Source organism: Notothenia coriiceps, unplaced genomic scaffold, assembly GCF_000735185.1.
Source record: "Notothenia coriiceps isolate Sejong01 unplaced genomic scaffold, NC01 NC01_scaffold00027811, whole genome shotgun sequence".
In the NCBI taxonomy this organism is placed as follows: Eukaryota; Metazoa; Chordata; class Actinopteri; order Perciformes; family Nototheniidae; genus Notothenia; species Notothenia coriiceps.
This window is the reverse complement of record NW_011360512.1, coordinates 9,843-23,835: the sequence shown is the minus strand read 5'-3', so window position 1 is coordinate 23,835 and position 13,993 is coordinate 9,843. Positions and strand designations below refer to the sequence as shown.

General features: G+C 45.1%; 2 protein-coding genes across 4 annotated transcripts in view; one reads left to right on the top strand and one right to left on the bottom strand.

Moving 5' to 3' along the window:
- The first annotated feature begins 1,754 nt into the window (after nucleotides 1–1,754).
- Nucleotides 1,755–8,220, top strand: LOC104957835 (CDK5 regulatory subunit-associated protein 2-like). Of its 3 annotated transcripts, none has more exons than XM_010785510.1 (12): nucleotides 1,755–2,265; nucleotides 2,396–2,509; nucleotides 2,742–2,931; nucleotides 3,146–3,267; nucleotides 3,719–3,934; nucleotides 4,532–4,621; nucleotides 4,721–4,974; nucleotides 6,332–6,466; nucleotides 6,561–6,699; nucleotides 6,975–7,021; nucleotides 7,144–7,198; nucleotides 7,809–8,220. In XM_010785510.1, the coding sequence occupies exons 1-12, from the start codon at nucleotides 2,127–2,129 to the stop codon at nucleotides 7,904–7,906; spliced, it is 1,599 nt and encodes a 532-aa protein (XP_010783812.1). In that variant the 5' UTR covers nucleotides 1,755–2,126; the 3' UTR covers nucleotides 7,907–8,220. The 3 variants fall into 3 exon arrangements, with proteins under 3 accessions (XP_010783812.1, XP_010783811.1, XP_010783813.1); XM_010785509.1 differs by having other exon boundaries at nucleotides 1,756–2,265; nucleotides 2,393–2,509; XM_010785511.1 differs by lacking the exon at nucleotides 7,144–7,198 and having other exon boundaries at nucleotides 1,757–2,265; nucleotides 2,393–2,509.
- LOC104957838 (nucleoporin NUP188 homolog) overlaps nucleotides 8,131–13,993 on the bottom strand; it is a gene marked incomplete at its 5' end in the record, with an annotated part of 14,762 nt that continues 8,899 nt past the window's right edge. Inside the window, 14 exons of the mRNA XM_010785514.1 lie at nucleotides 8,131–8,852; nucleotides 9,083–9,212; nucleotides 9,581–9,654; nucleotides 9,736–9,867; nucleotides 10,011–10,226; nucleotides 10,424–10,498; nucleotides 10,580–10,717; nucleotides 11,370–11,522; nucleotides 11,604–11,696; nucleotides 12,039–12,239; nucleotides 12,503–12,681; nucleotides 12,768–12,913; nucleotides 13,153–13,238; nucleotides 13,335–13,484. Of these exons, the coding sequence (XP_010783816.1) occupies nucleotides 8,673–8,852; nucleotides 9,083–9,212; nucleotides 9,581–9,654; nucleotides 9,736–9,867; nucleotides 10,011–10,226; nucleotides 10,424–10,498; nucleotides 10,580–10,717; nucleotides 11,370–11,522; nucleotides 11,604–11,696; nucleotides 12,039–12,239; nucleotides 12,503–12,681; nucleotides 12,768–12,913; nucleotides 13,153–13,238; nucleotides 13,335–13,484 (1,953 nt within the window). The remainder of the gene's footprint in view (nucleotides 8,853–9,082; nucleotides 9,213–9,580; nucleotides 9,655–9,735; nucleotides 9,868–10,010; nucleotides 10,227–10,423; nucleotides 10,499–10,579; nucleotides 10,718–11,369; nucleotides 11,523–11,603; nucleotides 11,697–12,038; nucleotides 12,240–12,502; nucleotides 12,682–12,767; nucleotides 12,914–13,152; nucleotides 13,239–13,334; nucleotides 13,485–13,993) is intronic.

The following is a 13,993-nucleotide window of genomic DNA, read 5'->3' as shown; positions in this document are numbered from 1 at the left end:
ATCCAACTGAAGGTGCTCAAATGAATCAGTTTTAGGCTGGTCAGAGCTCACAGACTGCATGCTGCTAGCCTCCACCCTCAGCCTCACAGGGACCGGGAGGCGAGACTTGACACCTTCCTGCGATTGAAACAAATGGAACAGATATTAAAAGGGACAGTTTCAATTGTTTCAAAAGGGATTGTAGGTACTTATCCATAATCTGTGCACTTAAACAGCATGCCCCCCACTTTGGAGGATGCTATCTATGCTCTCTTCAAAGCCACTTCACTTCATTGACAAACAATAAAATACCTTGCCGAAAAAGGGAGTTGCTGCTCTACCGCTGCATGGATTGGTTAGCTATTTTCAGGGTATATGCAGGAATCCTGAAGTCAAATTTAATACCTTTTAAGACCTTTTTTAAGACCCTTTCCATACATTTTAAGACCTCATCGCAACTTTGAGTTCTAACCGGTTACATTGGCAACACACTTTACCTCACATTTACTATATTGATTGTAAGATAGCAAAACTAAACAGAGTGCAGACAGACTACTGAAGCCTCCTTTCCACATGAACTTCAACCTCTCTGTGAAGGTCAGGTTTAATGCAGTATGCTGCTTCTTTGCTTCTGTAGACTCTGTGCTCTTTCATTCCAGTAAAACTCCTCAGAAACCATTAGAAACCAGTATTTGACCAATAAACAAAACAATTGACAAAACTTTGAACTATGAAATATATTAAACTTTGGTGAGCTTCAGCGGGGTAATGCCATATAGGAGCTCCATCTCAAATACCCAGGTGTTAAATTGGGCTGGGGCTGTCCGGGGCTAAGCCCTGGCACATAGGACGATGCTCTGACGTCATCACCCTCACACATTTGTCATATGTTTACAAAAAAGGATATATATGTTAAGACTTTTCTCGTTCTTAATATAGACTATATTTAGGGTCTATATGTGTTGACTTTACTTTAAAATAGCAGATCTCTGTGACCGGATATAGTTTGGCTTAGACCCCGGCCCCACGAGGACGCATACGGTAAAACGCATACGCAAGCGCAAAAAAGGCTTCCGTTCACACGCATTCGATTCATTAACGTGTCCGTTCACACTAGACCGCTGGAAATGCTGGAAACGAGGCCTGTAAGTGGCGCTGCTGCCGCCCGAAATACACCAAAAGCAGTGAAGAAGACCCCGGAGCATGGTTGCCATGGTTGCCCTTCTGTTTATTCTCCGCGGTGGACGGCGTGTTCTCCTGNTGTGGTTAAACTTTACCCGTCTCGATGTGGACAATGCTCGTTACCAAAAGTGCAATAACAGTTTATCATGTAAGGGCCGTAACACGAGCAGTTTGTCTAAACATTTAGCAAAAGTGCACCACATTCAGACGGAGGAATGCACCGCGTTCGACTGTCTTTCTAGTAGCTCTGTAGCCCCGTCCACGAGTAACGTTTCCTCATCAGGTGTTATGTATGCTAGCAGCAACACACGGAGTTAACTACATTATACAAACATGGCTTAATGATTAGAGGTAACTGAGTTATTTATTTTGTTAAAGTTTCAGCTATTCTGTTTTAGACAAACTGCTCGTGTTACGGCCCTTACATGATAAACTGTTATTGCACTTTTGGTAACGAGCATTGTCCACATCGAGACGGGTAAAGTTTAACCACACCTCGGAGTGCGTTCTCTCCGCCATCTCCTCTCTCTCTCTGTGTGTGTGTGTGTGTGTGTGTGTGTGTGTGTGTGTGTGTGTGTGTGTGTGTGTGTGTGTGTGTGTGTGTGTGTGTGTGTGTGTGTATTAGAACGGGAGTTGGCGACAGTAAAACTGTAATATAATGTTTGTGTAGCAATAACACACATGACATATATTTGTTACATTTCTCCAGTACCGATAAAAAGACCGATAACGTCGGAGCTTAACGGTACCACGGTCTTTAATCATTCAGCCCCGGCGGGCCCCTTTAATACCGGGGCTCTGTACCCATCCCTACTCCTGACTGTAAGGGAGCCAGGAGGGACCATTAAGTGAGATTCAACCTTTCGTGGTGCCAATGAGTGACTTTTTTTAACCACGCCTTTCTCTCATATTGTAGTTTTATGTGAGTGCATTAATATTTCATCTCTTTGAATCAAGCTGTGTGCATGTGTGTGTCAGACCTGCTGGCAGAGCATCTTCAGGAGATCCGTGCACTGCGGCAGCGTCTGGAGGAGAGCATCCGCACCAACGACCGCCTCAGGGAGCAGCTGGAGAAGAGGCTGGCAGAGGTGGAGAGAGACCCAGGTGACCACACCTCAAATCACCTGGATGTGTTTCATTCTCTGTGTCTGTCATAAGGGTTTGTCTCCAATCATATGTCCTTGAACAAAAGTACTTCTTTGTTGACTGACGTGTGTGTGCCCGTGTTCAGCAGCCACCAACATCTTCATCCACGGCAACGAGGAGCAGGGTCAGCTGGCCAATGAGGTGCGCTTCCTCTGGGGACAAAACCAAACCCTGAAAGAGCAGCTCAGCCTGGGCTCACGAGGTAAAACACACCTTGTCATATAAGCTCACTTTAACCTATAACACATATTTTCAGTTCATACAACAGTTGACGTAGAGAGATGATTGTTTTCCTGATGTTGTTGTTATTTACACATATATTTAGACATACCTGTATCTCACATTTACACATACAGTATATGTCGCTAATAGGTGCTTCAAACTAACTTCAACTGAATCTTTCACTAATATACAAGTGTTTTGAATTCCTTCAGACAAGCAGAAGGAGAATGAGAAGCTACGGGAGACTCTGGCCAGGCGCACGGCCAAACTGGAGCAGAGCAGGAGGGAGTGTGAGGCTCTGAGGCAGGAGAACAGCCGCCTGCAGGAGAGGCTGGAGCTCAGCAGCCAGGAGAGCTCCCAGCTGCTGGAGACCCTGCACTTCAGCAAGGAGGAGCTGCACAGGTACACTCACACACACTTCTAAGTGTCTCCTAGCAGCATCTATTGTCCCGACTGTCCTTCATGCAACCTGGAACTACACAAAGCTACTAATTAGCATTGGAAAGACTCATTACTATTATAACTTGTGTGTGTGTGTGTGTGTGTGTGTGTGTGTGTGTGTGTGTGTGTGTGTGTGTGTGTGTGTGTGTGTGTGTGTGTGTGTGTGTGTTTCCAGGTTTCAGTGTGAAGCAAAGCTCCAGAGGCAGCAGCTGTCTGACTCTCAGCACCTCCTTCAGTCACTACGAGTAGAGCTGCAAGTTTACGAAAAGATCAAGACTGAAGATCGTAAACACAACGGTAAAGCAATTTCACACATTTTGAAAGAACCTCTTGTCACGGGATGAAGTTTAAACTTGAACACGGTCAGACAAAACAGTGGGATCGAACAAAAACTAGAAATCTTCTACATTTAAAAGATTTGTTTTTAATCTTTCGAGCCCTGATCAAAGTTTGTAACTCAGACTTTAAAGTCTATGAAACGATATCAAAATGTTTATGCAGTTCATGCGTTCTCACATAGAGATGAAACACATGTCTTCTTTGTTTTAGTTTTCTGAAGATAGTCTGGTAATAGGTCAACATTGGAACAAATCTTGAAGAAAACTACATTCTTTTCTTTTTTGAAGAGTCACAGAAAGTGAAGAGAGTGCAGGTGAAACGGTATGAAGTGGATCTCTGGTGTTTAGCTTCCTGTTGGTTTCCTGTAGCACTGGAGCTGATGTTTCCTTCTCCTTCCCTGTTCTCACAGCTGAACGCAGTGAGGGGTCCCAGGAGCCCGCCCCCCTCCCGCCCTCCGGCTCGCTGGACCTGAGCGAGCTGCTGCTGGAGATCAGACACCTGCGTCTGCAGCTGGAGAGGAGCATCCAGACCAACACCGCCCTGAGACAGAGGCTGGAGGAGCAGCTGCTCCGAGGACCCCACCGCTCTGAAACCATCAACATCAACTACCTGCTGACCTCCCCAGGTAAACACAGGGCACACGCCCACATGCTGCTCACGTGTGATAGGGATATGTAGGAGCCATTTATGTTCATTGCTGGCGTTTTTATTTTGCTTGGATGCAATTAAATGCAATATTATTTTTGAACACTTGGTGGTGGGGGTTAGCTGCACAGGGTCATAGGTCACAGGAGAGAGGACAGGACACAGGAAGAGTGAGAGCGTACTATTCTAACAGATGCTAAACGGCTACAACAACTAACTGGCAGATTCAACCTTTGGTATTGAACTGTCTTTCAGAACCAGAAACGTACCTGTTTGTCTGCGTATAGACCCCTCCCACCCCTCACCATGGTGATATAGGACCAGACATGTACCTGTTTGTCTGCGTATAGACCCCTCCCACCCCTCACCATGGTGATATAGGACCAGACATGTACCTGTTTGTCTGCGTATAGACCCCTCCCACCCCTCTCCAGGGTGATATAGGACCAGACATGTACCTGTTTGTCTGCGTATAGACCCCTCCCACCCCTCACCAGGGTGATATCGGACATTGGCCCTCTTAAATAGCCATCACAGTATACAGAGGCATAAAGACACTGCTATTCTTTCCTCTCAGATGAAGGAGGCAGGTCACCCGGTCGTGATGGCTGCGATCCTCCCCGTCACTCATTTCAGAGTCACAACGAACACACCAGTGTCCTCCATGGTGAGAACAACAATGATGTTATCATTATAATAACAGTAAATAAAGCTGGTGTCGCTCTCATGTCGTCACGACTGACCGTGTTTTCAAACATGTTTTCAGAAGAGAAACGTGGCTCTCACTCGGAGGGGGAGGGGGGCTCGTTCAGCAGCAGCTCTGGGGACAGCGCTCCCTCTCGCCTGGTGCCCGGCCACCGCATGTGGGCCAATCGTAGCGGCCGCCATATTCTGGGTCTTATTGAGGACTACAACGCCCTCCGTAAGCAGATCTCAGAGGGACGGAAGCTGTCGCGCAGCATGGACGCACACCTGCAGGAGAGCCTGCACACACTCACACAGCAGGGCTCCGACAACAAGGTACACACCAAGTATCATGTTTGGTATAGTATCATATCAAAAAGTGCAAATAAAACATCTCCAGTGGTATCTGAGCTGGTCCCCGTTCTATAAGTACCCCCTCACTCCTCTGTGATCATTCACCTACATGTTTTCTTGTATTAAACCCTTTGTAATCATATTCAACCCAACTGCTCCTAAAAGAAAATACCTTTAAACTTGACATTTACACTTATTGTCTCACCTTTTATGCTATATTTGAACAATATATTATAGGGCCATATCGTTACAAAACATGTCCCTGAAGTGTTCTGCTCAAAATACCAAACAGATCACCCGTTGTAGCCTGCCTCATACCCCTCTATTTCAGCCCTGTTACTAAAGTTCTGATTCTGGGTCTGGCCCTTTAAATGTAACCGAGCTGCTGCTGGCCACGCCCCTTTGGAGCTGCTGCTGGCCACGCCCCTTTGGAGCGTCATCAAGGACAGTATCTTTTATATCCGTGCATTTTGCATAAAAGGTGACCTTTAAGACCCACGAGGAAATTGGAGGGCTACTTTTTTTATATAATCTTCCTATAAATAAGAACATTATTTGTACTTATTACTGTTTCCAACGGGCGTCACGTTGTTTTGAAAAGTGGTGGGGACATATTGTTCAGTTAGAAATCAAACTGTATTGCGTGCCTCCTTATTTTTGTACACCCTAGTTTCCCTCTGTGTAAGCAACACCTGTAGACACAGACGTACAGCCAGGCTACAGACGCTGTGGCAGGGAGCATTATATGTGGCGGGAGGCGGGGAATTATTGAAGAAGCCAATAAAGATTTTTTGAAATGTTACCATTTAGCATTCTGGTACTCTCCGAGAATAAATAAAGCAAAAAGACACGGAGCAGAAACACTGCTGGGACTGGTTCCAACAGTTGGATAGGAACAGGGAGGAGAAGGTTCCCTGTCCTGACGCTCTGCTGACGCACGGAGACAAATCAGCAGGAACACTTCAGAAACATTTCTCCCAGCAAAGTGATCAGAATTCGTAAATGCACTCTGAATGTTGCATTTCATTTACCGATCCTGAAAACAGTCACTTCACGGAGATCCTGCAGCATGCCCCCCCGCAGCAGCTTCTCTCACCGAGGAGAGGAGACCCCTGATATTTCAAAACAAATATTGTTATTCATATAAGACAAGATTTATTTATTGATTTAGCTATTTTTAGAACGCACCCTGCAGATGACCAGGTGCCCGCGTCATACATTCAAAGAATGAGTAAAGAATAGTCATAGTCAATTACAACTTTGTGTTATCCTTGCAGCTTGCCCAAATGACACATTAAGAGTCACACACCTAAATGCCATGTTGTGTCCTTCTCCACAGGTCGAACAGCAGCATCTGGAGAGCTTCTCGGGCAGCGTGAACACCATGCTGCATGTGATGGAGGAGGCGGGACGGATGCTTAAACTGGTGTGGAGGGTCTCTCTGCCAGCAGGGGGCGGGGGCAACAACCAGCAGGTAGATGTCCACACACACATAAACTGCCTCTAATTAAGTAACTTAGGAATCATCTACGCAACGAAAACCCTCATCTTTTTATCCTTGGTGTCAGGATGAGCTTCTGAAGAATGAGATATCCAGACTGAAGAGCAGGCTGTCCCAGCAGGAGAGGATGCTGAGCGGAGCGGTGAAGCGCCTCCGAACAACCAACCAGCTCAAAGAGGGGATGGAGCGAGTCATCATCGATCAGCGTGAGATTACCTTTAAGATGATCTGGTTTGATTTAGACAGTTCATCTACTGTGTACCAACAGTCACACGATCTGCTACTCTGTTTCTTTGTTTTATATATTTGAATTTGAATCCCTTTGTTCTTTACAATTTCCTCTAACTTTTGCTGACTAAATAACAAATGATCTGAAAAGAATTGATAATGAAGATATAATAATCCGTTGAAACTCTTTCTACGTGTATAAAATAACTAGGCTATGTATTTGTATTTAATCTGAATGATTTCCCCCCTCTAGTGTATCTAACCCACGGAGTGTTGAAGAAAGCCAGAGGAAATTTAGAGGTGAGTTTAGCACCAAAGCCTGCCCCAGTTATTAAATGTCAAACTAATGTGCTGGTCCTCAGTAGTACATTCTGCTTCAGTGAATCCTTCTTCTTTCCCTTCTCTACTTGAAATGATGATAGACAAATTACTGCTCCCTAATTGGGCTGAACGGCCTGTCTGGAGGACCAGACGGAGGTCAGTGTGGTTGAGCTGCAGGCTTTGAGAGTGATGCATGAGACCCTTTTTAGTTGGTATTACCTATTGCATGAGACAAGCACCAAAATATGAATTCACAATAAGCTACTCAGATTTACTCATTTGTGTTGTGTTCTTTTTTTGTGAGACCCTCAATCGTGGGCTGGCTCTCTTATTTAGCAGTCCACGTACTTTGTGAACCTCTAGTAAACTATACGATTAAAATGTCCTTAAAAGTCAGTGTAGCACGACAGAAAAATGTAACAATATAGTATTCCTAATACAAGTCATGTCAGGGTAAAAGAAGTCATTAAAGTACAATTCAACAATTATTTTAAAGGTAGTATGTCTTAAAAAGTTGAAAATCGAAGAAAAAAAGTCATGTCGAAAACACATTTGTACGTCAACAAAAGTAACAGTATGTTGAAAATATACCCCAAAAAAGTCCCAGTATGCATGTGTCTGCAAGCAGTTTTAAAATATGTTTGTTTCGTTGATGTTGCGAGCAACACGTTTTGTTTCTACCTTGCATGTCTGTGGCTAAATATTTCAAACCACTGTTAGTGCCTGCCTGATCTCGCTGATTCAACTCTCCTCCTCTCCGTTTCAGGAGGTCCCAGTGAATGGCCAGTAGGGGGCGCTGCAGGCCCACACTCTGAGTCCTCAGAGGAGCACAGTAGTGACGCCTCTGTACACTGCAGCTACTAAACCTGCTCTTATGACGCAGCTTCCTGCCTTTCTGTCCTGCTGTCAAACTGGCACCTTATCTCCTCTAAGCCTTTTTCTACTTTCACATGATGGACCTAGAGATTTATTTTAGGCACTGAAGTTGTAAAATGTTTTTAAAAGAGAGATCACCTTTGTAAATAGCCATTCCTGCAAGTGAAATATTTTTTTTCTTTTATATGATGAAAGTGTATTTTAATACTGACTTTTTCTTTCTATCGGCCAGTGTGTATAGGATGGTTTGAAACGTGTGTTCAAGGAATTATGTACAAGTAAAGAAAGAAACAGTTGTGGTACAAAAGTCCCTTTATTAGCATGTGTGTTTGTAATTGCTTCAAAATGTGTACATGGATAAACACAGATAGAAAAGTAGAGATTAAGAAACTTGACAGAATAAGCTTCCCTTCTACGTTTGTCGTGAAACACGAGGAGATTATATATGAAAGGTGTAACTTTTGAAGAAGGGTTAGGGAAACATGTGTGGTCATATAGTGACCTATAAAACTAGGCCTTGGTAAGATAATGGCAGTCAGTGACTGATGTTTAGTAGCACCTCGTTATAATACATGTTGGGTTTTTCACAATCAGGCGCTAATTTTGGCAAAACGAAATGTTGAAATTATGGCTCCAATCTTTATTAAATATTACAACGACACACTCACTGCAGGTCACAAAGTTGTGCTAGTTGAACTACGGCAATAACTGTACAGAAAAAAGGTTTTGTAATTCTACTGCTGGGGGGGGGAGTCTATCTCTGCACGAGTCTTACGAAGGCCTGCACCAGCTGGATGAAGGGCTCCTGGCCCTCGTGGCTGGCTTTAGAGCCCGGGGTGGGGGGCTTGTTCTGGGTGGAGGGGAGCATCCCACTGGCTGGAGACGACGGAGAGCCCCTGCGGAAATGGCGGGAAAGACTTGAAAGAAGAGTGCTCTGAAAGTGGAGAAAATAAAGAAGTAGAATATATTAAGGTTAAAGTCTGTTCCATTGGACATACAAAGAGAATCAAAAAGAAAACACATTTTTCTTCATCTAATTTATATTTGATTATTTCAATCAATATTTACACTTTAGAAAACTCAGATCAAAACATACAAAGAGAAACAATATGACTTTTATTCTATGAATGAAATGATTTAGATCGTTGTCAGTGAATGTCTCACCAGTTCCGAGCTGAGCTCCTGTTTGAGCCTCTGTTTGTCCCGGGGGGGGGTGGAGGGGTCTTTGAGGCAGCGCACAGCCTGAGAGATCAGCACGTAGAAACAGTTCTCCATGGTGAACATCAGCAACGACCTGAAGAACAAAAGGTCCAACAGAAAGCAAAAGTTTAATGTTCAGAAAATAGAACTTTAGAAGATTTAGATTTTGGGGAAATAAAGCTTTCTCAAAACTGACTCGAAGCCATTTTTTATTACATAACGGTTTTCCCCTAATATTTCAAGCATACTAAGAAGTTTGTTCTGATATTTTCTACATTCTATGACTTTATGACATATTACACAATGACTTTCTATGGCATATTATACTTAAATTATCTTTTTTTTAAATGTTCATGACCAAAGCTCCAGCTTCCATTTTGAATGCTGAACGTACGTACCTGCTGCTAGCAAAAAGTCTTTTCCAAATAATACTTTCAAGTAGAGGAAGGTTGATTTACTCACTTCAGAGCTTGGATCTCCTCCGATGAGGCCAGGGAGGCGATGCTCTGAGAAACTGGTTCTTTCTTCTTCTCTATCTATAAACAAACCGCAAACGGTCAGATCTGCAGGAGCTTTCAGTGTGGCTGCAGGGGATCATGAATAAAGCAAACATCTACCTCTCCCAACATGCTCAGGCCCACGTTGATGGTGGCCAGCAGGGTCCCAAACGAAGGGGCCACATCGGGGTCGAACGCTGGCGTGGTGAAGCTGAGCACGAACAGGGTCCGATACTCTGCCAGGTCCATGCTCTGACAGAACACAGGAACATTTCATTGGCTTTAACTCAGAAACATACATTTCAAAATGTGGCACAGTTTCTTGCAATGCTGGTGAAAACACAAAGCTAGCTATCAGGACGTAACAATACATCAGAGCTCCTGAGCAGGCTGACCTGGTCCAGCAGTATCTGGCAGCAGTCTGGAGTGAAGTGCTGCAGAGTGGCCAGCGTTTTGCTGAGGATCTTCAGCAGACTGCACTGCACCGCCAGCAGGGCCTTCTGCTCCGCCTCCTCTCTCTCTCCTCCACCGGCCGCCTCTTTAGACGGGGTCTGGGGGGCCCGCTGTGTCCTGGGGAGGGGACCAGGGGGCAACGCTTCGCCATTTTTGGCCTGAAACATACCAAAGCAAACATGAAGCCTTAATATAACAGCAATGTGACTTGATTCTTGGTGGAAGATATAGCAGCTAACAAACGCACAGTGTAAATCATTCTTTATGTCCAAGACAGTGTTATAAGTCACGTGGGTTATCACCCACAATACAAAGGGTAGGATGCGGCAAGGTGTTCTATCACAGCGTTTCTGACCTGGAGGTAGTGGTGGAGCATCTTCTTGCTGTGCAGCAGGTAGGTGCAGGTCTGGCACAGATAGCACAGGTTCACCTGCAGGGGGAGACAGAGAGATGCTGAATACTGAGGCTGAGCTGTATGCTCTGCTGAGGTGGAGCTTCTCTGTGGACTAACCTGAACGTCCCACAGCAGTTTGGGCAGATGGAACTGCCACTCCTTGCAGAAGCTGGAGAGCTGCAGCAGGAAGCCCACCGTGTGATCGGCCTCGTCCAAACAGGCCAGGCTCTGCACGGTGCGCACTGCGTTCAGACACTGGGGGGGGGGGGGGGGGGATGCTGTTATTAACAAGGAACACAACAGCTGCTAGATTTACAGCGTACAACAGAACAGTTCACTTCACCTACAGAAATCCACAGCAGGTGTTTTTTCCTATCTGTCTACAAATGTTTCTTATAGTCTGCTCCCTTGATATAAAGTTTTCATATTGCTTAGAGAAAAATATCATTTGTTGTTTTCATTGTTATGAAGTCAAATTAAAGGATTTTCAAATCAATGACCTTTTAACAAGTTAAATAAATGATCATTCATTTCAGTAACTCTGATTACTCCTTATAGTGGAACATTATCCTTTCAAATTGGAATTATAATTAAACAACTTTTTGGACAATACAAGTGATTTGATTAATTGAACATTTAGATACGGGATTTAGAAATGCCCTTTTCCATTATTCTCTTTATTTGTACATCACATGTCACTTGTTAGACGCTTTTATCCAAAGCGACTTACATACATCTCCACAGGAGCCACTTGGGGTGAAGTGTCTCAGAGACACAACGACATGCTGACTGCAGTGGGACTCGAACTAGCTACCCCCTGATTCGAAGTCCAGCACTCTACCCACTGAGCCACAGCCTCCCTTATTATTGCATAAATCAATGTATGCAATAACCCATCCAGTCCTACCTGTAGAATGCGCTCTTGATGAACTCCTACGAAGTCCAGGGCTTCGTTGATGAAGTTGTAGCGCAGCGTCTTGAGCAGACTCTCCATCAGGGACATGCAGAGGCGGTAGACCCCCGGCCAGCAGGCCGAGTCCTGCGACTTCCTGGAGAAACTCTGCAGAGACATATAGTGTTCTTTTATTAGTTAGTGTTATGTCAGTATTTTAAAGCAATGCTATAATGTCATTTCTATGACCTGTGATGCTCCGTTTGAAGAGCCCTCGTACACGCTGAGGAGGGGGAGGCAGATGGTCTGGATGATCCCTGCTCCAGCCACAGCTGCTGCCCCCTGCAGGAGGAATGGAGCAGCGTTCACATTTGACATCTTTAACAAATATGTTTACAGACTAATAAGTATTGATTTGAAATACTACATCATTACTTTTTGGATTGTTTATATTCACCTCCCAGACAGAATATACACTAAGTGTTAAACACTTTTAATACTACAGTATCCTGCTGTCATGGGACATTTCTGAGGCTTTCAAATATGAAAAGAAATACTTTGTATAGAGAGAGCGAATGCACTTGAAGCTGAGAGCCAGAAACAGCTGATGCAGGTCAGAAGTATTTAGAGACAAACACCAGCCTTCTCCTTTCCCCGACACAAGAGAAGTGGGTGTATGCGTACCTGAGGAGTGCGCGCCAGAGTGAGCAGCAGGTGAAGGGCCGCCTCGCTGAAGTACAGGTTGTGTTTGGATCTCAGGCTGATCTCCACAGCGCTGAGCACAGAGGGGAGCACGGGAACCTTCCTCATCACAGAGACCCAGTGCTCACCGTCTTCATCGCTGCGACACAGCTCCTTCGCTAGGTGCAGCGCTAACACACACACCTGATACAAAGAGAGGGAAAACAATGACCTTCATGTTCACACTGCTGCTGGAGTATCATCTACAGGAACTTTCATTCCCCAACGGCTTCTACTCTATCACAGGAATGAAAGTAGATGTTTGTATGAAGGCATAATGAATACGTTGATTGGCCAAGACATAAAGGATTTAGAAATATAGCAACGAGGAGCAATGATCAAATCTATACTTATTGGAAGTCTGAAACATGAGCTACAAAAATGCTGAGTGTGCACCATGAGCTCACCCCGTCTCTCTGGTCCTTCTGCGGACTGCGGAAAGAGTCCGTCTCCATGCTGTCCTCCCCCTCCACCCCCTCCCCCACCTGGCTCATGTGCCGGGTGCTGTCGATGAGCGCCAGCGCCTCGTCTTTTACAGTCTCACACACACACAGCAGCAGCTGGGGCAGCTGGGAAATATCTCCACCTGGTTCCCCAAGAAATGAATCATTGAGAAGAACAAACTATAAGACCTCCGGTTCCAACAGACACGAGGAAAGACAGCGCTCTTACCGTTGAGTCCCTGAATCTGCAGCACAGAGATGAGCGCCGAGAAGATCTTGGCTTTGGTTCTCTCCATCATGTGGTGGTCGGCCTGCAGGACGCTCTCCAGGATGAGGGAGAGCGGAGACAGGATGTCCGGAGCTGTGGCAACCACACTGTGGAGAGAGAGCTTATTAAAGAGGAAGGGGGGGGGGGCATATGTCCGGGCCCTATATCAGTGTTTGAGTGGCTGACAGAGGGTTGCTGTGTTGAAAGTACAAAAAGGGTATTTCTCGTGTCATCTCAAATATTTTCAAAGATTGTGTTCCTAAATCACAGACACAAAAACATGGTACAATAGCAGGGATGCTTTACTTCAAAACATAAACTCTCTGTCCAATGCAGGAGAACACACCTTCTCCACTGTTTGAGGAGGATGAGCAGCAGAGTGGCCATCATGGACCCGAGACGAAGACAAGGCACAGACATCGGGATGGTCAGCTGGAAGAGACAGGAAGTGTTGAAAAGCAAAGAACAGGGAGAGGAGATCCAAACACATGTTGCAGGTCAATATGACATGTGTCTTTGAGGACTTACAGCAGCTTTGGTCCCGTCCAGGACGTCCATGAAAAGCTTCAGTTTGGTCGAGTCTTCCGTCAGCTGCATCACATCGGACTGAGAACAGAGAATATACCAATAATCATTAGATTTATCTGCACGTAACGGTTTGATTACAAATTCTTCATTCTCCAGTGGATTGAAAGGTGCAGGACAATCTCAAAAGAAACTATTTAGGTTGGTATCCGTCTGACCTAACACTCGGTGAGAAAGCTTGGTATCAGTCTGACCTAACACTCGGTGAGAAAGCTTGGTATCAGTCTGACCTAACACTCGGTGAGAAAGCTTGGTATCAGTCTGACCTAACACTCGGTAAGAAAGCTTGGTATCAGTCTGACCTAACACTCGGTGAGAAAGCTTGGTATCAGTCTGACCTAACACTCGGTAAGAAAGCTTGGTATCAGTCTGACCTAACACTCGGTGAGAAAGCTTGGTATCAGTCTGACCTAACACTCGGTGAGAAAGCTTGGTATCAGTCTGACCTAACACTCGGTGAGAAAGCTTGGTATCAGTCTGACCTAACACTCGGTGAGAAAGCTTGGTATCAGTCTGACCTAACACTCGGTGAGAAAGCTTGGTATCAGTCTGACCTAACACTCGGTGAGAAAGCTTGGTATCAGTCTGACCTAACACTCGGT